The 24,217-nt window shown below is 41.0% G+C and overlaps 1 protein-coding gene across 1 annotated transcript in view; it reads left to right on the top strand.

The window, feature by feature from the left end:
* Positions 1-24,217, top strand: part of GAREM1 (GRB2 associated regulator of MAPK1 subtype 1) — a 99,626-nt gene that overhangs the window by 10,003 nt on the left and 65,406 nt on the right. The window contains exon 2 of the mRNA XM_059474450.1: positions 12,656-12,796. Within this exon, the coding sequence (XP_059330433.1) occupies positions 12,656-12,796 (141 nt within the window). The remainder of the gene's footprint in view (positions 1-12,655; positions 12,797-24,217) is intronic.

The raw sequence follows: 24,217 nt of genomic DNA, 5'->3' as shown, positions 1-24,217 counted from the left end.
AGCTGTTATTCACTTGTCCCTTATATTTTATTAAAAGCAAAATCCATTCTTCTTACACTTTACAACTGAAGTGTAGATTTCTCTGAAACAATGGAAATAAACTGTATTCAGGATTAAGACTGTTCTTGATCAGAAAAGGTGTAGGGCTGCTCTAAATGTGTTCCTCCTGTTAGTATTCCTGTATTACCCAGATACTGTTCCAGGATGTAAGCAGACCAAAGAAGTGCCCAATTAAAATTGAACATCGATGCTTCTGTCCCTGTATGCAGTCAGCCCATGTTTGAAGAGGCATTACCTGCCTGTTAGTGACACTTGAATTTTTGCAGGTTGAGCAGAAGGGGTGGGGTGGATGTAGCTAAAAAGCAGAGGCAATGGCAGCTCCAGCAATCAGGGGCCCTGTGTGCACAGGCCATTAGTGCCTGCTTGGACTGAGAGGGCACAGGGAGGTGGGCCAGGCCACTGGGCAAGCAGCCAGGTGGCAGCCCCACTTCAGAGCAGAGATGAACTTTTGTTCACTTCCAGCTGTTTTTATTTCATCCTTAAACCCGGGCTGAAAGAAAGATGAGAGACAAATTAAATTGTAATGATGAGTTCTCTGAAAGCCAAAGAAAACTATGCTTGAGCAGCTCCTGCATTTGGGGTACTTATTTTTAATTGGGAACTTGTCCAAGATGCCCTAAGTTCAAGCAGGGATCACTGCTGTGCAACACAAAGTGCCATGGTGTCCCTTTAGGACTTGGGATAGATAATGAGAGGATAGAGCATGTTTACTTGGATGCTATTTTAAAGTATCATCTAATTATAAATAACTGTCAATGAGAGCTCCCCAGCTCTCATGCTGTGCCCAGGATAAGTCTGAATGAACAGACTGTTTCTCTGTCTGCCAGGGCAATCTGGAATCAAATTCTAGCTCTTAAATCCATGAGGTTGGTAGGGTTAACATTTTCTCCATTGGCATCCCAACTCTGGGGAGCTTTCCCCAGCCTTCCCTGACCTCACTGCCCCAGACCTGTGCAGCAGCCAAAGGTGTGCAGCTGCCTCTGGCTTGATCAGCTGAAGCAACCACTCAGTATCTGTGCTTGGACATAAATAGGAAGTCAGTGACAGTGTGTTAAGTGCAATGCTAAATGCTGACCTCCCACCCCTTAAGTATTAAGCTTCTCCAGCTGGGCACCTGATGCTAAACAGGCACTTGGAAGTGCGTCCTGCAGTGGATCTCACAGTATTTATAGACACATCTGAGCAGAAGCTCTCTAAAATGAGGAACGCCCGCCTCTAGTGAAAGAGAACCTCAGTTCTCTGAATGAAGTATTTAAAGGAGCTTATTTGTATGGCAGCAAACTGCTCAGAGATCTCGTTACTGCTGTGTTTTTCCTTTGGTCAGGTAGTGCTGTTGTTCTCTTTACCTATCAGACTGCTTTTGAAAGCTGGTCTTTGCATTCTTCATTTCCAGGCCTGGTGCCTTCATTGCAAAGGGCAGATAAACATTTTAACTTTTTTACCCCTTTGACTTTGGCCATGAGAATTCAAAATGGAAAGTTAACAACATATGAGATCAATACAATTCCTTTCACTCCCTATAGTAATAATAAACTAGGCTGGAACCTCCCTTGCATGCAATGAAAAGTTATTTAGCTTTCTCCTCAATGTTTCTAACCTGTGGCCATTTTAAGTGCCGTTAAACTTGTCATTCCTTGCTGTTTTTCTTAGCACTTCAGATTTGTGGTGTTAGGTGACTTCAAAACCAAAGAGCTCTCTTCTGTAAGAATCTAATTTTTTTAAGGAATTGTATGGTTGTATGATTTTTTTCCTTCCTTTTTTTACCATGACACATAGTTGCCACTAATAGTTGGCAGACTTCAACATGTTGCAGAGTATCAGAATAGTTTAAAGAATTGCTGATATTTTCTAGGCTGTTGTAAGTAACCATGGCGTTTGACTAATTTGTTTGATCAATCATAGAATTAAATCTGTCATGAGGATACAGCAAATCTGCAGTTACATCTGATGATGCTCAATATTAATAAGAAGAGTAATTATGGTAGCAATAGCAAGTTACTCTGTTTTGGAACGTGAATGTTAAGATGTTGTTGTACTGAGTGGTTTTTTCCCCCTGTGTGGGAGTGAAGAGCAGTCTGTGTTGAAAGATGTGTTTTGGCTTGTTTGGCTTGAATTCATAAAAAGTAAGGTTTCTCATTCTGGGATGTTAGCTCTGAAGGCTTGAAATAAACACAAACAAAGCTCAATGAAATCTGTGTTGTTACTACTCTTTCTTTTTTTTTTTCCTCACTAGATTTCTTATGAACACAAAGAAAGCAAGATGCCAAAGTTCAAACTGTGAGATTGCTGAAGTCAGCAGAGAGTTTACCATCAGTGGCAGTGGCACCAAAATTCCAGTTACTGCTTATTTATAAAATATTTGTCCTTCTCTTCCCTGCAGTAGGTCAAAGAGGTTTTTTTGAAGGCTCACTGAGATGCTGTCTCTGTATATTTGCAGCTAGGGAAAAGCTTGCCTTGGAACAAACTGGATTTTTCAGTGGATTAATCTGTCCCATAGCTTTGTAATGAGATTATGGTTTATGCTGATTTGTTGCAACAGTACTGGTATATCCAGTCATTCCAATAGCAAAATTCTAATCCTAGAGAAATAAATCTGTCTTCTTGCTGGCAGGCATAAAAAGAATAGGTGGTTGGGAGTCTCTGCTCTCTTGTTAGGTATTAGTGGGTGATAGCTTAAGTTCAGCATCAGTTGGATTGAAGCAATTTGATTTTATCACGCTTTTGCAGAGGGATTGGAAATTGCAGAAATAAAGCCTTATCTCCTTTCTCTTGATTGTGAAATATTTAATGGTTGCCCAGAGCAAAGTCTGATCACAGTACTGTGAGGCTGAAGGATTACATCAATGCACAAAGTACCCCAGGTGGTAACAGAAGGCACTCTGGGGGTGATGCTGTCCTTGCTCCTTCCTTGCTGAGCAGGTAGGGTCAGTGAAGCAAGCTGCATTCCCTCTTCAGACAGATGAAAGTTGTTGCAGTGCAGCCAGCAGCAGTTGTGTTTCAGCCAAGGTGTGCAGTGGCAAGAGGCTTCATCTGGGACAAACTGTTTCTTGGGAAGATGCATCTTGCCCAGCTCCCCTGAAGCTGCAGGAAGATTCAGTGTCCCTCCCTCCACCATCCAAGGTGGGGACAAGTGTAATTGCTGGTGGCAGACCTTGCTGCAGATGAGCAGCTCTTGGGCAGCACTGGATGAGGCTGGACAAATCTCATTGACATTTCCTACATTGTTTCAGCAGTGAATTAATGAAGAGATGATGTGAAATTGTTGAGTTTGTGAGGCACAACCTGAGCTGGCTTTGATGCCTAGCTCTCAAATAAAAATAATTTTTAAAACCTCTTGTTTTAAACTCTTTTTGTGATTAAAAAGCAACGCTGAACACCGGTAGATTGAGCCTTAATCTGACAGACAGCACAGAAGAATTTAGACTAATTTTAACTGAACTTCTATGCTTACAACTTTTCCCCACTTCTTGTTTCTGGCAAAAAAGGAAGTATGTAAGTCATCTTAAAATCAAATTAAGTATGAATCCTTATGCTGTCAAAGGAAACTTTTCACCCACTGGAAGATATGAATTCTGTGCTGCTGATGGAAGGTCAAGTCAGTATTGCTTTGGGTTTATTTTTTTTGCACAGAAGGGTGTTAAGTTGGAGTTTGAATCACGACAGAAATGCTCATTGATCCAGATAATGGGAAGCAGCACAAATGAATGTGCTGCAGGAATGGAAGTGTTAAATGGAAGTACATATTGAAAACTACTTGGGAATTTGTTTGAGAAGGAAGAAGGGAAACTGAAAAGTGAGGCTTATTATCAATAGCCCTAGATATAACTGGAATATTTTTATAGATCCGTGTGTTGAAAGATCAAAAGATTGTGTAGCTGAGTACAGAGCCTTCTGTTTTCATCTCTTCCACTATGCTCAGACACAGAAAGTCAGTTGAGACCACTGTCAGGCTTGCCTAATGAATCTGCCCACTTTAAATTAAAAATTTAGTACACTACATTATATAGCCCTGAGATGTTTAAATTTTAATGTGGTTTGTTTTGGTTGGGTTGGTTTTTTTTTCATCTTACTCCTAGAAACTACAATATTTGCTCCTAGAAATTATAATATTTACCCTTTTAAATTACTGGCAGGCTGTATTTAGACTTTGCATGATATACTCCCACGCAGGTTGCTATGCTTTCTTTTAAACAAGGAAGTTTCTCTGATCAGCTTGATTTTAATTTTTTAATCAACCTTGTTTTGTCTCTGTATGAAATCAGAAAGTCAGACTGATAACATGAAGTGGCTTTCAGAGAAGGCTTTTCTTCCATAGTAGTAGTATTTTCTCCAATTGCATGCTCTTTCTACTTCTCTGCCATTAGGCATTTAATGCAAGAGTAACTCTTTTGAACATCTGTTCAGTCACAGTGACATTAAAAAAATTCAATTTTTGTAGGTCTAATGTTGCTACAAGTGGGCGTCATCATGTAGAAAATATTTCTAGGGTGTTCTTCCCCTTCCTTTAAGGAACATTACAATGGTGTGAATTTTTCCCTACAAATTTCCGTTGCTACTTCAGCCTTGAAAAATTCAGATGCTCTTCTCTACCTAATGAACTTTTTCTGCTGACCTACATCACAGATCAGTGCTTTTGCCAAAGAAATAGCACTGACAGGCTGAACAGCTCAATGGAGATTTGACTCAGTAACAGAGGACAGTGCCAAAGCTTAAGCAAGCAAACCACCCTAATTTAATATTTATTAGTCTTTGACATTCATTGAGGTGCATCTCCATAGATAAAACACCCAGCAGATAGTGTGCAGTGTGATGCAGTGTACAGAAAACAAAAGGTTTGACTTTCTCCCTCCACCCTTCCTCAGAGTTCAGATGGAGCTCTCATGAGGAGAGGTGGCACAGCCTGCTAAATAATAATAAAATAATTTGTCCTAACTTGAATATTCAGACTTAGCAAAAACTTTTTGTTTCTTCACCCAAAACGTAAATCCCAAATCATCACTACAAAAGAAGAAAGCTCTAAGTATCAATGAAATGTTTTGTAGGAGAGGAGGCAGCTGTTGTGCCAGGGAAAAGCTGGGGCAGTAACAGAGCTGAGTGCTGGGGGTGGTGAAGGATCATGTGTTGACAGCACTGTGCAGGTCCGATGGAAGCTGCCCCCTGCACTCTTACAAGGAACTTGGAGTTCTCTTTCAATAGCTTGTTGCCCATGCTAACACTCTGAGGCTTTTTTTGTGCATGTGTTTTCAGAGAACTTGTATTCTTAATACCATGAAAGCAAAAAACTCAGTGCAGTGCTGCTTGAGTGCTGCTGGTGCTTCTGTGAGTCCCTGAATCAAATGAGTACAAATTCAGATCAACAGTGAATGCTCTTTGTGATGCAGCCTGGTGTACATATTTTTGTTTTTGCTTACTTGGTTTGTGTGGGACAAGAAGTTGCCATCTGCTGTCTTTTTGTGGATGTTATGCCTGGTTTTTGTTGTGTTGTATTTTAAGAGATCAGAATCCCAAACAAACAACTGACTAAACAAGAACTAAAGTGCTGAGACCTCTTTGAAGATTATGTAAAGGATTAGCCCACCAGTGAGAGGAAACAAAGACTCTCAGATAAGAATGGCTCTTCAGTTATTTTTGATCTTTTCTTTCTTATTTTATTTTTTTTAAAAGCAAAAAAATGTTGTGGTACTCAGCCTTGTTTTAACACCTGGTGGTACTGCAAACATACCCTGGAAAGGCTTGCAGGTACCTGTGGTGCTCCCAGACCCTGATTGCCAAGGAGACTGAAGTGTGTGTGATGCCTGCAGTTCACAGCTGCTCACAGGTGCTGGGTGTTTCTCACCTGTGTGTGGTCTCCTCAGGTGTGCTGTCTCATCACTGCTCAGCCCTGAGCTTCTGGGTTTTAGATGGGGTCTCCCCAAAGCTTTTGTGCTGAGAGGAGGCCTTGGCTTCATCTTTTACCTTCTGTGGATCTCCCAATAAGATGAAAAGAAATTGAATTCATCTTAAGGTGTTACCTTGTGTGGGAGCTATGTGACTAACTGTGTCTGTTGAAACACAAATTTGCCTTTCCAGAAACAAGACAGCTTTTATTTGTTTGCTAGTGACAGATTTTGTATGTTCCTTCTTTTGCCATGAAAAAGCAGCACTGGCATTTATATTTGTGCTAGCAGTGTGACCTCCCTCTGACCCAAAACATCTCTTTGCACAGAGCCATGCAAGTCTGTAGTACTGTCTTTTTTTTTCTTTTTTTTTTTTTAACAAGAGATAGATTATAACTGCATTTCATGCTGTGTGGGGCTGTCCTTTTGTTTTCATGATGGGGTAGGGTAATGTTAAGGTTTATCTTAATGCATGGCTCGTTTGGTCTTCAGCTAGGGAAAATCCAGGCAAGCTGCATGCCCGGTGAAGCACACAGTGTGTGAGTAGGGCTCTACAGTGCAATGGGAGCATGACGAATAAGAACCTCACTTCTTTCCTTTTTTCTGGCTTCGATAGCTTTGCTTTCTCTTAGTTTTCAGTTGTTGCCAGATAGACCTCCTTCCCTTGTAACAGTAGGCACATGCTGATAGTTCTGCCTAATTATTTCACAGCACAGGTGCTCACCTGACCAGCCAGCCACCTCTTTTTCCAGTTGGCACATCATTCCTAGCAAATGTTAGTGCAAATATGAGGGGGAATAAGGTGGATGTTATTCTTTTGTGTGGTTTGGTTGGTACCTGGCTGAGCACCCAGTCATGATTTTTAATATTGCTGAGATTTTTCTATGTAATGATATGTAATGTGATTATGGAACATTAGATGGAATAATTAAACTCACCACCTACTTAACTGACCAAGACAGTCTGGGTGATGCACTTAATTGTACGGCATCTGTTACCTTGCATGCAGATGGTGTTCAGGCTTAATGAAAACACATGGCCCTAAGTCTTGCTGAGTTTTCCCTGGGGTTTTCCCAGGCATCTTTTTCATCAGTTATTTCACAAAAGCCATCTTAAGTTTCTTGTGAGCTCCTGGTTCTTTTCTGTAAGCTTATTCATCGCAGAAAGAGCAAGTTCAGTGTGCTTGAGCTGATGTGCAAGGGACAGCACTAAGCTCACTTTGCAGTCTTCTGTGATGAATGAGATGAGTGGAATGTGTCCATAACATCTTCCTGGCAGAAGGAAATGGTATCTAGCTCATCTGGTGTGTGAAAATGGAATCTCTTGCGTTACTGGAACCTTGCATGCAACAACTTCTCTTTCTGTGAATTACCTGGTTACCTACTATTTTAATGTCTCCAGATGCAAAGCTTGTGCTTTAAGGCAGTGATGCAAACTCTTAGCCACAATGACAAAGTATGTGGCATTAAAAAGCATTTATATTCCTTCACATCACTGCCTATTTTTAGCTGTGTAGTTTCTGTGAGTGAGTGAGTGAGTGAGTGAGTGAGTGAGTGAGTGAGTGAGTCATATTGGCCTGAACATTTTGCAGTGACTTGAATGTTAGTTTTTCCAATATTAGGAGGAGAACCGTAAAAGTTTTGTTGTTGGTTTTTTGGTTGGTTCTTTTCATTTGTTTAATGAATTTTCTTTAGTGGTTGGTGTTGAAAAGTCACTGTTGTCTTTGGCAAGCAGAGTACGTGGGACCTGTGAGTTTTCTTTTGTGGACTGTAGCAGGACATTAGGGAAAGGCTCTTCTCTGAAAGGATGGTCAGTCACTGGAACAGGCTTTCCATGGAGGTGGTCAGGGCACCAAACCTGTCAGAGTTCAAGGAGTATCTTGATGATACTTACCTGTATGGTTTAGTTTTAGCCAGTCCTGTGAGGGATGAACAGTTGGGCTTGATGATCCTTACAGGTCCCTTCCAACTTGAGATATTCTGTGATCCAGGAGGAAGCAAAGAGGAGACAGGAGTGCTCAGATCCTTCAAAACTGAAATGGTCTTCAGTTCTTCTCCTAAGGCTTTGGGGGAATTCATAGACATTTTGGAATTGTGAAATGCTAAACTAAATAAAAATGCGTGTGTCTTTAGAAAGTAGGCAGTGACAACAACTTGCAGAAATGTCTCTTTTCAAGAGAAATTACTTTCTGTGCTGCAGCATAGGCATATATAAACTCAGTCCCTGCATGTAGTTGACTTCTGTTTTCTCACCTGGTTCTCAAAAAGTGGAGGTGAAGACGTAATTTCATCTCTGAATTTGTAGATGAAGGAATCCTATTGCTCCTTCATCAGTCTTGCTACAGTTGTTAGCTGTTAAATTGAAATTGAAATATTTACAATGAGAGAGTCAAGATTTGCCAAATATGGATGATCTAGTTTTGGAACTAGAAAGAATTATTAAAGTAGTATTGGTATTTAATGTAGATAGTGTTTAATAGGAATGGGACTCTTGATTAAGCAATTACCTTTTTTTGTAATGACTGTATCAACATGTGAATGATTTTCCTTTCCTGGTTAGTGTTTCCCTTGCAACTACCCTTCAACAAGTGTGGTGTTGGCAATATTAGAGGGTTTTAGGAATTGTACAGAAATGGGTCATGCAATTCAAAAATCATAGTGAATCTTATTTGCAATGAGCACCTGAAGACCTATTGCAGTGCTGTTTTGGTGGTGCTAAGTGAAGTACCCAGGTACTGATTGTGGTCAGAAGACTTGTGGGAGATCAGCTTGTATTGGAACATACTGGCTAACTTTTTAGTTTAGGGGTGTGAGGCTTTTAATCTCAGGCGAGGATGGGTGTTGACACTTGATGTAGGGTTTAGGAGCTGCTAGCAAATCATGGGTGTCTTAGTCTCAGGCATTATTATGAATAAACTTGACTCATATTTTGGAAGGAGGGAGGCAGCTTGGGGAAGGGTGGGGAATTGCATGTGGTAGTTCATTGCTTCTCTTGACTTTTATTTGGGGGAATAAAAGACCAGCACAAGTATTTGCCTGTCGATTCTTTGTAGTGGTTTAATTATATTGCAGGCATGTGGGGCAGGGAGGAGAGGGTGAAAAGATAGAGCACCTAATCCACACTGGATCATGAGAGACAAAACTGTTGCTAAAGATGAGTGGCCTGTGTTCTCTGTTTCCTCATGTTGTCTTATTTTTATGTAAGGAGCAGCCCAGGAGTGTGTTGAATAGTGAGAACTGAGTTGCATAGCTGGTGAATGTGAGGGCTGCTGGGTTCTCTCCCACACAGCCAAAATGTGATTAATGAAAGGCTTGCACAACTTATGCCACTGGGGTGGGGGGAAATCAGATGGAGTGTGTGTGGCTGTTTTGCAAGGTATGGCTGGCTGAGAGAAGTGTAAAGGGATAACTGAGCCTGGGCTGGGTTGGGCTGGGACAGGAGTCTTGTAGCAAGGGTCAGAGGGGTTTCCAGCCTGGAAAGTCCTCCCCTCCAGGAAGAAAGCACTTTAAAATCAGTGAGCAAGTTTTGTGGGGGAGATAGAGTAGAAGAAAATGGAAGAAAGAAGTGAGTTGCTTTGTTGTCCTCAGTCACAGTTTCCTTGCATAGCTTGGATACCATGATCAGCCAAGTGTTTTTGATTCCTTTAATCCCTTGGTGACAAGGAGCCTCTTCCTATAAAGCAAACCCCAGGAATCTGTCTCACCAATGGTTAGGAAAGATCAGGGCTTGGTAAGGGCACACCTGCCCTTTGTTAAGGAGCCAAGGGGAGTGTCAACCCCTTGTCACATCTGCTTCACCTTGTCTCCTCCAGTCTCCTGTGGCATAGCATGAAATTCATTTCCGATGTAATCAGTTGCAGCAAATAATTGGTGTAATGAGAATTGTGGTTTCCAAGGTTCTGTTTAAGAAAATACAGATACTTCCAGCTGCAGACTCAATGATGTAGTCACTCTTGGGCCTGCCTTACTAATCTCTTTTTACACTCACCTGTCCCACCCAGTTTTAGTGGAGCAACCACTTAAACAGATCACAGCATGTGAGCCATGGCTGGAAGCACCTTTTCATAATGGGTGTCTTTATTTTCCTGAGAATATCTTCCTCAGATTCTTCGAGGGTGACCCATACTATAATTATTTCCCTGCAATTCTGGATGTAGAGTCCAGCCTTCCTTTAGGTAATAGTCTGAAATTATACCTACAGATTGTAAGGCAGAGAAAATGTATACCAGAGAGGCTTTGTATTTTGTTCCACATTTGTTCACCACTGTCAGTGAAACTAGTAAAATGCTAAGTCTTCCCTTAGGTGCCATTGGTTGGATTTTGTTGTGGGACAGAATAATTACTTGTTGCCACGGATTATAGGAAGCATGAGTGTAACTTTCAAAACTGAAACATGAGTTTCAAATAACACCATTTATTATTTTTATTACTGTTGTTATTATTATTATTGTGCTTTCCCTCAAAATCATAAAACTTTGCAGCAAGCGGAAGGTAATTTTTATACATATTAGAGGTTGCCCTGTGAGCAGAAAACATGAGATGTTCGAGATCTGATAATTTGCTAAAACTTAGCAGATGTGTAATTCCTTCAGCAAATATATGTGAATTTCTTTCAAGATATGGATAGGAAAGGAGTTCCCTGGTGCTGCATGGTAATTTTGCCACTCTTCCCTGGGCTTTATGAGGTCCTTTATCCCAGTGTGCTGTGGGTGGAGGGGTGGTGCTTCCCAGGATCAGGACCTGGTGTTATGCAGTCTGCCTGTCTGGGCTGCCAAGGGATGTGGTCCAAGGAACGCCTGGAAGCCAGTTCATGAAATGGCCTGTTTACCTGGAAGCTCCTTTCTGTGCTGTGGAAAAGAAGGGAACCTAGAAATGTGCTTTCATCTGAGCAAGAATAACTGCTACTAAGGAGCTTTGTATTCCTTCTGACTTCCTTTTGTTTCTCCCTTACACCCCCATCATAGCAGTTTACCCATGGTTTTAAGTTAAAGACACGAATGGGCAAAGCAGGAGTGTTTCTAAAGTTTAGCAGGCCATGGAACAGCAGACTCATGGAGGTCCATCTATTGGACTCTGCAGGTTTGGCCACGTCTCTCTCTCGTTTAGCCAGATCCGAGTTTCTGGAGGAGACAAGCAGAATCCTGTGGCCAAAGGCTGTCAGAGCAGATGGCCCTAATGCTGTCTTCTGATTTAAAATCTTAACAATTCTCACACACACCAGTTGCTCTGTTTAAAATTGTGTGGGAGGGTGCTTTCTGATAGAATGGGAGCATGAAATCAGGCAGGAATGGGCTATGTAGAAGCTGTTGCCTACGGTGGAAGAGTGCCTGTTGCAGGCAGAAAAATAGCTCAGTGGGAAGTAGCCCTGCAGAGATTGAACAGAGGAAATATCTGCTGCCCCAGGAAAAAATGAGGAAATTCTCATTCGTCCACTGAATTTTAGGGATATCAGGACAATGTGGAGAAAGTTCAGTTTGTTGTAGTAACCGAAGAGGATGGGTTTTGTCCAAACTTGATTCCAGGGCTAAACTATTTGTGTTATTTTTGGCTATAACTGCAGAGAGCTGGTGGGAGAGAAGGAAAATGAAATTTAAAGTTTCATTATTCTTGGACCGTGTTTAGTGTCTACTGAGTGTTCCTGAAAGTCCAAGTGACTGCTTCGAAGACACCTGGAGAAAGGCTGGGTTTTTGTGTGCTTAATGCAGAAATGTACTGAGCAGGACTGCAGGTGTGTAAGAGCAGTTCTGTGATGATACACAGAACAGTTTCCTGCTCCGTGAAATTTTGTTCACACATCATATCACACTTGAGATGTTTAGCTGGCACTTTAGGTGGTCTGTCTAATATGGCTCTTGGAATTACTGGAAAACCTAGCAAAGCACTCTAGACCTGATCATGCACTGCAAGCTGTAGAACAGGGGAGGATACTCTGCAGAAATTCAAAGCTGTGAGGGCAAGGGAAGAAAGAAGAGTTTGATCCTTGACTGTGTTTGGGATGGGTTTGACAGACACCAGAGTAGAAAAGTATAAGAGAGTGCCTTAGAAAGGTGAGCAACACGTTGTCTGGGTAGGCCTCTCATTGAATTTCAGTCTGAGAGTGGACTTAGATGTTTGTGAAAATTTTTAAAATATTTATTTATTAATTTCTCTTAAGTGATAGGATTAAGTTTATAGACATCTGAATGGCTAATTAAGCAGTGGCTTGCAAAGGGATAGAATGGCAAAGATGAAATCTCTGTGTCTGAAAGTGTGATATCCAGTTTCTACTGTATGGTAGTGTGATGCTTCTCTTTTAAAATATGAAAATGTGGTGGTTTTTTTCTTTCTTTATTTAAAAACTAAAGGACCTCTTGAGTATTTGTATCAAGTGAGATAGGCAGACTGAAATAGAAATATGAAAAGTGTGTTTATGCAGAAAGTTGAAAAAGGAGCCCCAGAGCCACTACTCAGTAATCTGGATTACATCTCTGTGATATTGTATGCGTGCACTGAGGTGTTTTGCTTCTTGTTTGTTTTCTGGAAGGTAAGGTGCTTAAGTTGCAAAAGTGAATACTGGATAGAGTTGAAATTTACTTAATTGCATTTTTAATTATCAAAAAGTCCGGAAAAAAATTAACACCAATAAGAATAAAATGCTTGTTGTGATGTTCTCCTAATTCATCATGCAGTAAGTGTGGTTTGTTTTATTTTTAAAAAAAAAAACCTACATCTGTTTTACAGGAGAAACTATAGAAGGTCTTCGGGAGAGCGATTATCTTCTGATTCATTCGTGCCGGCAGTGGACAACAATCACAGCTCACAGTCTGGAGGAGGGTCACTACGTCATAGGGCCAAAGATAGAAATCCCTGTGCATTATGCAGGTAAAGCTAATGTTCACTGAAATACAAATTCAAAAATAATTCATTGCCTACCACTCATACTGATGGTTATATTTGAGAGGGTGAAGCTAAGCCTCTCATGCCGTCGTCTGTGAGTTAACTTTTTGGTAATGTTACAGAGCAAGAGATACTGACTTGCTTGCAGGGCTGCTAAATAGATGTATTTCATTGAGCAGCACATTGACAGAACATGTAGCTGTGTAGAGGAATTGATTTCAATTTGAGCATAATGAGTTGCCAGCATTTCTCATGTGTGGATGTGGAGACACAAGTGTGAAAGTTTGAAATTGCCTTGAAATGTTTGGTCAAAGATGGAATGGATTTTACATTCAGGCTGGGGGGGATTTTCTGATGTTTTCATGTTAAACACCAGGGACTCTTCATAATAATACTGCAGTTTTAAACTAATGCTCCTCACTAGTGCCTTGTCTTTCTCTGCCTTCTTGGGTGATAGAGTAATACTGTTGTTCCAAGTAGCTATGATCCAACTAATCCATATTTATTTTATTATTTGAAATTATTTTTACTTTTCTAGGAAATTATTTTTAATACTTTTTCCTGCTGTTTATTGTTCTTATCACAAGCTGAACAGAGCAATACAATGAGTGGGAACTGTTTATGTTACAGCAGTAGGTAGAAAACTTTTCAAAGCTGGAAAGTGTGAACTGAAAGAGCCATGGCTACAAAGTGAAGATGTGAGTTTTAGTTTTTAATTAGTGTTCTGTATAAACAGTTATCAATGGAATAATGTTCTTGGCTCTGCTGCAGTCTCCTTTAAAACACTGTGCACTGAGGGTGTGCTGAGTTGCACAAGACCTGGCTGAGCTGGTTTGTGTCAGTCACACCAGTGCTGCAGCTGCAGCAATGCACCCTATTCCAGTGATGGAAATTACACCACTTGCCTTCTTAGGTACTGTTTCTCCTTGTAGTTCACTGCTGGAATGTTAATTTTTCTATGATATGTTTAAAAACTTTGGTCTGATGGCATATAGTGTCATAATGTATGTGACTTTAAAACTCTCTGAAGTTAACTTTCTTAGGATAAACATTTTCTGGTGCTTATGCTTAGTAATGTTGATTCTTTTGTTTTACACCTCCTGGCTGCATAAGCTCCAGTGGTGTGGACAGATAAACACTTCATTTCCTTTGAACTGAATGCCATGTTTTTAAATCCTTACACTGATTTCTGGAAGGAGAATGGAAAATAAAATGGTTAATGGCATAAGAGATCTTAATGGGTTTACTGAAGGCTTGGCTTGGTTCTTCATTTTTAAAGTTAACAAAGATATGCTAAGCAGGGTTTCCTGACTCTTCATGTTTCCATTCATTCATATCTTAAATTTACACAGACACCAGAAAAATAAAAATCCATTCCCTGAGATACTGCAAAAGTGTCAAAGTGCTTTTCTTCCTGGCTTGTGTTAATGCAGGAAAAGGGGGTGTGTTTAGTTAGCAAAATACGTTTTTCTGTCAAAGTTCCTTGCCACAAAACCTTCATTAATGACATGAAAATACCTGAAAGTTCAGAAGCTTCCACTAGTGAGAACACTTACTGAACACAAGATGAGCTCCAATGTTGCCAAAGGAACGTCACAAAAATGGTCTGGGCTAATTTGCAGAACCAGAGTGTGTCTGATGGGCTTGCCTCCATGAAAGGGGAGATGAATCTACACATGTGAAGGGTTAGGTAGTGAAGCCCTGCAGTGGCACTTGGATGCTGACATCTAAATGCAGTTAGAGGTGCCTTCCATAGCCTAAAGATGAGCTTGTGCTGCTGTGGAGACCATCCAGAGGTGTGTGAGCCAGCACTGAGTGTGCTGTCAGCGCTGCCCTGTGCAGTGTCTCAGTTCACTGCTCTTGGGATCCAGAATTCCCTGCTGGAGAGGCCAGCTTTAATGGAGCTGCCCCTGAGCCAGCCTGCTGGGCTGGGTGCTGGCCTGGATTATGGGACATGGTTAAACTTTAAACTTCTGTCAGCTGAAATGTACTACCTACCAGAATGACCCTTAGAGATGGAATATAAGAGTTCATTGAAATGACTTTCAAGGTTTGTTTTGGCTTTAATAGAATGCCATTTTTTGTTCTTTAACCCGAGAAGAATTTCAATGTCGCAAATTGCAACATGATTTTCATTGTAACAGTTGAGCAGGAAGAGACACTGAGATTGATTTTATTTTCCTGAGATTACAGTTTAAGTACCACAAAGTCATCACTCATGTATATATAACTATGACCATAAAGTAAATCTTATTTTGCTACTTGCTAAATCAGGTTTTGATACACTTATTAAACAATACAATAAAGCAAATACAAAACAAATACAATAAAGCCTTACTAAAGAGGGAGAGTGCTGTATTTTACATTTAAGTGAAGTTTTATTACCAGAACCTGAGTTGTGCGGTCTTGCTGGTGATGCTTTCCCTACTATGAAAGTGCTGCCCTGGTTGTTTCTTTTGGTGGTGGCAGACATGGTTAACTTTTGCTGTTAAAGATCATATATGACAGCTGTTAGTATAACCATTCTCTCTGGAATATGCTCTCCAGTCTGCTTCTCTTTAGAGTAAAAATTAAAGTTAATGTAGCATCAAGTTAAATTTTTATGTAATTAAAACCAATAACTAATGTGTTTCTGGCACTTAAAACAACAAAAGTCTTCACATGCATATGGAATGGAGAGCATATTAAAATTAATGTCCTGATAGTGCTCTGTCTTGGCCTGAAAGAATGGGTTTCACAAGAATCCAAGGTAAACCATCACAGCAGATGGACATTCCTTTGGTGTTGTTTCCTTTCTTCAGGTTCACAATTCACACTTGATACTTCAAGGAAGGTCTTATCAGCTCTGTGTCTGAACTAGTTATGTTTTGTTCCTGGTACTCTGATATCCTTAATTTCTACTCTAAAAGCAAGTGTGTGTTACCAATACCCTCTAGCTGACATAAAATATTACTGTTAGATTTTGCTTAGGCAGCACATTAACCTTCACCTTGATAGATGTCTCCCCTGGCAGCCTCTGGAAAATACTGGTTTGTGATCTCAATTTGGAAGATACAGGGCCCGTTGGTATTACACTTTGCTGTGCTGAATTACACTTTGCTGTGCTGCTGCTTGCCAAGAAAGATACTTTTCAGTCTTCTGCAAAAGTTCTGCATAGGAAGATGTGTGCCAGGGCCATGCTGGTGACCACAACTCAGACGTACTCTGTGATAACTGAGAGGCACTGAAGACACTCTCAGGGTTTTAATACTGTGGCCCTCAGGTGTTGTCTGATTCCTCTTGCATTACTTTCCAGGACTCTACAGCTCAAAACTACCTTTCTGAGGATTCTGAGGTTTGTGTGTTTGTGTTTCTGAGGATTCATCAGCTCAAGCCACAGAGGTGTTCTCTTCTGACTGTAAATGGCTTGGGTTCAGTCTGTTGTAAATGCCTCTGCTACATGGCCATAGTTGTTTATGTGTGCACATTATGGATGTGAAAGTGGATGATCAGGTTGGATGTGGTTGCTAAAAACCTGCTGCACAGGAAAAGTGGCACAGAAGGCTGTGGAGTGTGTGCATACCCCCACCTACACAGGGCAGTCTTCCCTTTCAAAGGCCATGCTAGTGTTGGTGAGTGCATGCAATGGAAGAAAAAAGTACTTTGGGATGAATTGGCAGCATCCAGGTCATTTTGCCCCAAATACTTACTGCTATGTTTAATCAAATCATAACAGGACTTTTAATGTTGGGGTTTTTCAGGACCTTATCTCTCTTGTTGCAACTGATGGCTCATTTTTTCAACTGTCTGGTTATTTCCATCCTGAGAGGAAAGCTGTTCCTTTGAGATTATGTATAAAAAAAAAGGCAAACACATAAATGTAAAAATCCTTTTCTTTTTCTGTAGTCTTCTACTCAGTTTTGCCCAGAGTTTGGAGGGAATGCCTCTTACATCTCTGCCGCCATGTGTGTGCACACAGGAGGCAACTAATAACAAAAATATTTCTATAAAGATATTAGAAAGTAACACCCTGCTCCAGGGTGTGCCACACTGTAACACATCCAGGATGTTGAAAATACTCCTGTGAACTCACACCTCCCTGCCACAGACTGAAGGTGTGCAATTGCTAATACAGAGTAATCACTCTGGTTGCTTACCTAAGTGAGCTGATAGCTTTCTTAATGTCTTTTAAATGAGGAAATATAAAACCTTGTCATGTGAACCTTCCACAGGTGGGGTGTTGGGTGGGAATGAGTCAGAAGGCCCTTCTCTGGTGTTGGAAGGGGTGTGCAACAAACACCCCACTGAAACCTGTTTCTACTGGTTTGATTAGTTACTCACAGAGCTGTGCCTGCTCCTCCCCGTGTCCTGCTGACATGGAGCAGGACGCTCTCTGCAGGTCTCCTCAGGAGTGAGCTTGCCTTGGCAGCAGGAGAGCAGGACAGCTCCCTGAGATTTGGCAACCTGCACCTGCAGAAGTCCTCTCTCAGGTCCAAAGGCATGGCTGCCTCCAAGGCACAGTTTGGCCATTCCTAGAGGTTTATTGCTATCTGCTCTCCCTTGGACACTGGGGGAGGAGACCATGGTGTGAGTTTGGTATCTCCCAGTTGTCTTGAGATTATGACAGTGACAGCAGCTGCTGTTCCTCATTAGCCACCCTGAACCTGCTGCATGGTGGTTTGGGAGGTCTGGAAGAGCTCAGAGTTTTCCTTCAGTGATGCTGTGCACTTTGAGATGTTTATAATATGTTGTGAGATGTTTATATTATGTTGAGTCTTCTGTAGGTTTGCTGTGGAGCTCTCTGCCTGGCCCTGGGGAGAAGAGCGAGCATTAGACTGGCACGCATCCTTTTCTTGTCAGCATTATGGTATCTGCTGCCAGCTTGTGCTACTTTGGGGACAGAGCCTGCTCAAGTTCAGCTCAGCCTCTCCACTCCCTCAGATGCAATTTCATGCTGTCTGCTGCTTGAGGAAGGTGGTGCTGGACAAAGAGCTCTTTGTCTGGTGCTGTGCCTCCCTTGGAAGAGCGGGTGTGCCAGGGAAAGCGATGCCTGTTCTTCTCAGCGAGCTGAGCAGCACAGCCCTGATGGGGTAATTTTAAGTTCAAAGAGGTGGGTGAGATCTAAGGCAGGGAGGGACACTGCCTTAGAGAAAGAACTGAGTAAAGAACTTAGGTGAGTCCTTTCCAGCCAACAGGCACACCACTCCCTGATATGAAATGTTTTGCACTTTAATTTGTGTTTTGCTTTGAACTTGGCTGGCACCGAGCTATCACATAGTTCTCCTGAGGCTTTTGTGCTCTGCAGCTGAATATCACTTTCTAGAGAGCAGGGCCCAAATGCAATGCTCCTGAGAGAGGCAGGCTGCCATGTGTACGTGGGCTGGTAAATGATTAATGAATGGATATCTTCTTCCTCAGAAGAAAACCAAGAAAACAACCTTCCCACACATTTAATCCCCCCAGTACTCAAGTTTTGTTTAGTTTTTTTCTTTTTTTTCTGAAGAGTTGTACATCTGCAAAACAATCTGTTTGAAAAGAGGTTTGAAAGCTTTTCACAAGTACTTCTAATAAAGGAAAGCATTGCCACCAGCATATAGCCTTCATGCTTTTAAAAGAGAAATATGACTTCTGTAGTTCTGAATATTTGACTGCATGAAGTTTCTTGAGAACAGCAACCTTTCCCCATAATCATGTAGAAGAAAGTGTATTTGGTATTCATTTAAAAGTCTGATTGTAAAGAGAGGGCATTCATTGTATTGACAGTTTGTGCCTCCTCAACTCTGAGATCAGTAGTGTCTGTAACACTTGTAATTGCCCATACAGCATCATTACATGTTTTTCTGGAAATGTTTTTGCTTTAAAATATATTTATTGACTTGATTTTAGTTTGTTGCTATCTCATTTTCCCCACAAAGACTTATTTTTTTTTATTCTAGGAAATCACTGCTTTGTAGTCTGGAAATTTTTCATATTCCTAGCTTCTCAAACCTGTCACCTTGAAAAACTGGATGAACTCTTCTTCTATACAAGCGAATATCCATATTTGTCTTCTTTTTTTTTTCCTCCGAGAGTTAACTTCAAGTTGTCAGACTTTCCCATGGTCCTGTCTGTTACTTCACTTTCTGTGCCCATTTAAATTTTGGCAAACACTTCTCCATTGATCTACAGTGCAATATCAAATTGCAGAATCAAAATGCAGTCAATGAGATTGCTGGCAAAAATTGCTTATTTCTTTTGCATCTCTGGGTGCACTTGTTCTTCCTGTTCTTTCATCTCCCCCTGTTAGCCAGTCTGGTGAAGCAGCAGCTTTTTACCTAATTTTAATGAAATATTCCCCTTTTGTCAGATCACCTGTGTTGGAGAATCTTGTCTACTTTGTGTTTTGTTTTATAACTGCTAAGGAAAGTATACATATGTCTTCCTTTTTTTTTTTTTTTCCCCTATTTCTTTCTTTGTGTATATACAACCTTATGTCTATGTTTCTTTCTTTGTGTATATACAACCGATGTCTGGTATCCCCTACAGAACTTGTAGAATTTGCTTGATGTTCAGTTTGGTGGGTGGATATATCAAAATTTTCATCCAGCTTTTTAATGATGCTACATTTAACATTCTTTTAGTTCCAATTTACCTTTTAGGTATTTCAGATGGGCCAGACAGCAAAACTGGAACTGCTGAAAGAGTTTGCAGCCCTCAAAGACTGTTGCTCTTTGATGTAATGAAAAAAATGGCACTAGTTCACAGGGTAGTAATATTCCAAGCAATGGAGGAAAAATATGTGTCACAGAAGTTCATGGAAAGAAAATACTTATACTTTCTTTTCTTTTCTTTTCTTTTCTTTTCTTTTCTTTTCTTTTCTTTTCTTTTCTTTTCTTTTCTTTTCTTTTCTTTTCTTTTCTTTTCTTTTCTTTTCTTTTTTTTTCTTTTCTTTTCTTTTCTTTTCTTTTCTTTTCTTTTCTTTTCTTTTCTTTTCTTTTCTTTTCTTTTCTTTTCTTTTCTTTTCTTTTCTTTTCTTTTCTTTTCTTTTCTTTTCTTTTCTTTTCCTTTCTTTTCTTTCTTTTCTTTCTTTCTTTTCTATATTTCTTTCTTTCTTCCTTCCTTCTGACACTTACTTCCTTCCTTCCAACACTTCTTCCTTCCTTTCCTTTCTTTCTTCCTTCCTCCCTCCCTCCCTTCCTTCCGACACTTCTTCCTTCCTTTCCTTTCTTTCCTACCTACCTAAGAGTCTGTGGTTTGTAGGCACCGGTTCTACCCTAAAATATGCTTGGTGCCTTAAAGGGACCAAAAGCTTGTGATGATGGGGACATTTTCCAATCCTGTTACAGTGAGGTACTAGGTGGGAAGAGGTGTATGCTTTTAACTACAGCTGTCTTGCCCTCTTGCTCCCATCTACCTTGACTTCAGCACAAGTATAATCTTATCCTTGTTCTAAAAAGAAAAACCCTGAGTTTTGTCTCAGCATTGAACCTTGTGTTTGATTTGTGAGAAGGGAGGTAGGAGGAGAGAGGGAAAACTTGCAACTTTTACAACTGACGACTCCTAATATCACATGTTCCTCTCAGACTTCCACAGTTCTTGGCTGTTACTCAAAGTCTGCAAACTTGAAACTTGCTGAAATTCAGCTGTGACCTTACAAACATTCACTGTAAGGTGGTTGGTGGGGTTTTTTGTTTCATTCTGTTTGCTTGTTTCAGATCTCCATGAGCAGCAAAAAAAGCCAATTGGAGTTGCATCAATTAGGAAAAAGTTCTAGAGGCTCGTACAAAAGAAATTAACTGGGGAGGATGACTTTTTCAAAGATTGCAGTTGAGGGCAGGGTAGAATAGCAGCCAGGAAACTGGTTCCCAGAAGAGTGGGAGATGGCCCGAATCACACAGGATTTGCTTGGCATTGCTTGAATTACTTTGCCTGAGCTCTTGGCTGGTACTTTGTAGTGCTGGGCTCATTTGCATGATGCTGGAAAGACTTAAGTGCTTGGGAGAGGGTCTTAAAAGCTGCCTGACTTAGCCACTGGGAAGCTGAGAGAAAAAGGCTGATCCCCAGTGGGAATCTGAGGTGTATTCAGTGCTGCACTCGAGGTTCTGGTCTGATCCCACATTTCTATCGATTTGAAGCTACCCTAAGCACTAGCTACAAGAAAATTGGAAATGTGGCTCCTGAGTTCCCAAGAGACAGCTGTTCCCCTCTTTCATGAGGTCTAACTTCAGAAGGGAGGAGTTGCTTGAACACTACAGCCTACCCAGCTGGTCAGCTCCTGCCAGCAAGGTTGGGGCAGGGAAGCAGTTCCTGTTTCTAGGCACTGAGCAAGGCATGAATAAAGTGAGGAGCTGCTTCACCCCTTGCCTGCCTGACAGGCCTGTAGAAAACCATACAGTTAAAAGTCCTTAAGGATAGTGAAAGAGCTCAAAAAGAGGGTTTCTTACTCTATACTCTGTAATTACAATCTGGAACTTCACACCAGTTTTCCTAAAGTAGGAATTTTACAGTTTTAACACCACCCATCTGGCTTTGAAGTTATCCCCTAATGAGGTAAAGGGAGCTGTAAAGGATATGTTTAATCAGTTAAAAATATTCTTTCTCTTCTGTGCAAACTTGGGGGAAGAATTTTTATTAAATTCTGAGAAATGGGATATTTTGAGTTGATGGTTCATATGGGCAGTGATGCCTTTTGTTAATATCTTCTGCAAGGCTGCATGAACTTTCATTTTTACAGAGTACCAGGTGCAGTAGAAAGCCAGCACATGTGACTGCTAGGAATAAAGCAGTCACCAATGTAGCTATCCCATGACTCTTACCTGAATCACAGTTCATGCTAGTAGTGGAGGAAGACTTGCAAAAAAATAAAGCCCTTAATGCTTGGGGAATTTGGTTATGGACTACTGCACATCTCTTTGCATTTGGTTGATTCTTCTGCTTTTGGTTTCACTTTGTTTCAAGTTCATCCCCACTTTTTCCTTTACTGATGACTTGTTACATGGACTAAATCTGCATGGGAATTTGTGAGGGAAGAAATTGCCATGAGCTTTCTATAATTAGTCTGTGAAATCTCTTTCAGACAGACTGTCCCTTTTCCTTCTGGGGGCCGGAGGGGGAACTGTTACAACTGAGCTGACATGGCAAACGAGCAAGGCAAAAATTATTGATGTCTTTCCCTTCTGTAAATACAGAACCCAGCTGGCAGGAATGTGGAGCAGGAATTTTGATAGGTCATGTGTGCTTAGGGAGGGAGCTGTAGAGAAATCTCACAGGGTGACGTCGTCTTGTGAATTTTTGGATGCCCAAACAGATGGTTTTTTTGTTTGTTTGGTTTGTTTTGGTTTTTTTTCCCTGCTGGAGCCAGTATTTGCTGCTGAAAACAACTGATAGGAAGTGTTGTAGGAATTCTTCATTCAGCATCCTCCCTGTGGAAACCAGCACACTTAACGTCTGGGAACAAGAGCTGGTCACGTCAATGCTGCCAATTAAAGCAGCTGACATCATGGATGTCCTAAGCTTTGACTGAACCACTGTGCCAATAGGAAAATAAAACCATGCTATTTAAGTCATGTATAACTGTTTATATGGAGAATGTAATTTGTGTGATTAATTTAGCCTGTGATCCAAGGCAGTGATTTTGCTGTGTCAGGGGAAGGCACTTCTGTGAGCTTTGAAATTTAAAGAAGTGGAAAAACTGGCGTTTTCCACTGTTGTGGGCTATTGTGCAGGGATTTTCTGTTCTCACTTGGCAGAGATGAACTTGTTTCAGTGGCAGGGAGGGGAGGGAAGCTATTAACACTAATAGCAAAGGTGAAAAGGTGATCATTATTACCTGCATAGGAGGAACATGGGTATTTAACTTCTTGCTCTGAAGGACCTGTGCAACAGAGAGAAACTGAAAGCCTGTACTTACTCTTTTGCAGCCTTATGTACAGACATGAAGCTCTATCTTCCATTCATCATTTATCCCCTTTACTGCAGGTGAGCCCCAGCTCTTCTGTTGAGCCCAAGTGTGCAGTTTGGCTCCATAGCTGGGTGGAGCACAGGCAAAGAAGGAAATCCATTGTACGCTGTAAAAGGGCTTTCATAAATGTCCTCAAACTAGGAACACCAGGCTGCTGAGCCACCTGTCACGAAATCTACAGCACTGACAGATGCTACTGTCATCTTGGATGGTTGATAGCCTATGTAGATTTAAGAAAGACCTTTCAAATCAATGTGTTGAGGTTATGTTTTTCAGGGGAGGCACCTTGACATCACACTCTTTAAATATTTGTCACCAGTTCAACCTTTCTGGTTCATCTCACATGAATTCTATATTGCAGTGGACTGGGAATAGCCAGCCAAGGCTGGCTGGCTGCATTTCAGTGCCTGAAATAACTCAAACCAGCTGCATCTGTTCCTTGTTGCCTTATTTCATGGCACTCACCTGATCCTTCTTTTGCTGTGTCTGGACCAGCTCATCATGTGAAAGGCCCAATTTTTGTTATGGTGGCTGCACGTGCTCAAAAAGGAAGAGGGATGTGTGAGCTGGATGCAAGATCCCACCTGAGGTGCTTCATCAAAATGATGGGAAGTGCATTTGTTGTGTTCTGCCAGAATAATTGGTTTGTGTACTTTATTTAGTTTTTTTTAAACAATTTATAACTTTTTGAGCATAGGCGAGTGTGCGGTGTGTGTCTGTGTAGAAGAAAGCATTCAGCAGAATGTACTGACTGAGAAAGCTGTCTCTGATAAAATGCTGCCTGGGCCTCTGCATTTCCAGACCCAAAAAGTAAAGCCTGTGTAGGCCAAGTGGGATCACTGTGAAACTTGATGGGAAAAGTGAAATGGATGAGATGGGTGAGATGGATGGCAGGATGACTTGAATAATCCAGTTCTTTAGCTACTGTGTCTCTGCTGAATTAATTACATGGGCTCAAGGTATGTGGGAGAATTAAGACATTGGCTACACAAATGGCATTGCCAAAAATAGAAGAAAAAAAAGTAGTGCTGCATTATATTCATGGATCTGAGTTGAGAGATTCTTACAAATGTGGCTTAGAAACGCAGAACCAGCTGCTGGGAAGGATGTGTCCCTCTGAGTCAGTGTAGGAGAAAAGCTAAAGCATGTCCTGGGGTGTGGGATGGATGGGAAATAATCTGAGTAGGAATGAAGTTGCTGTATGATACTAAATCAGCCTTAGTTTTCACTAGACACTGTGGGACTTTGGATGGGGGACACTGTGGGACTTTGGGTGGGGGAAATGGTCAATACTTGTAACTGTTCATGGTATCAGATTATTTCTGTGCAGTGCTGTTGAGCCATCCAAGAGGAGAGTTGCTATAGAAACATAACACGAGAATTTAGACAAACTTTCTAAATAAAATCAACAGAAAACCTGAATTTGAGTTCAGACTGGTAGTGTCTTAAAACAGAATGTAAATAGAAGAGAGAGAGACATTTATAAT

Source organism: Ammospiza nelsoni, chromosome 1 (assembly GCF_027579445.1).
Source record: "Ammospiza nelsoni isolate bAmmNel1 chromosome 1, bAmmNel1.pri, whole genome shotgun sequence".
Lineage (NCBI taxonomy): Eukaryota > Metazoa > Chordata > Aves > Passeriformes > Passerellidae > Ammospiza > Ammospiza nelsoni.
Note: the sequence above shows the minus strand (reverse complement) of the source record. Positions and strands in the feature narration are given on the sequence as shown.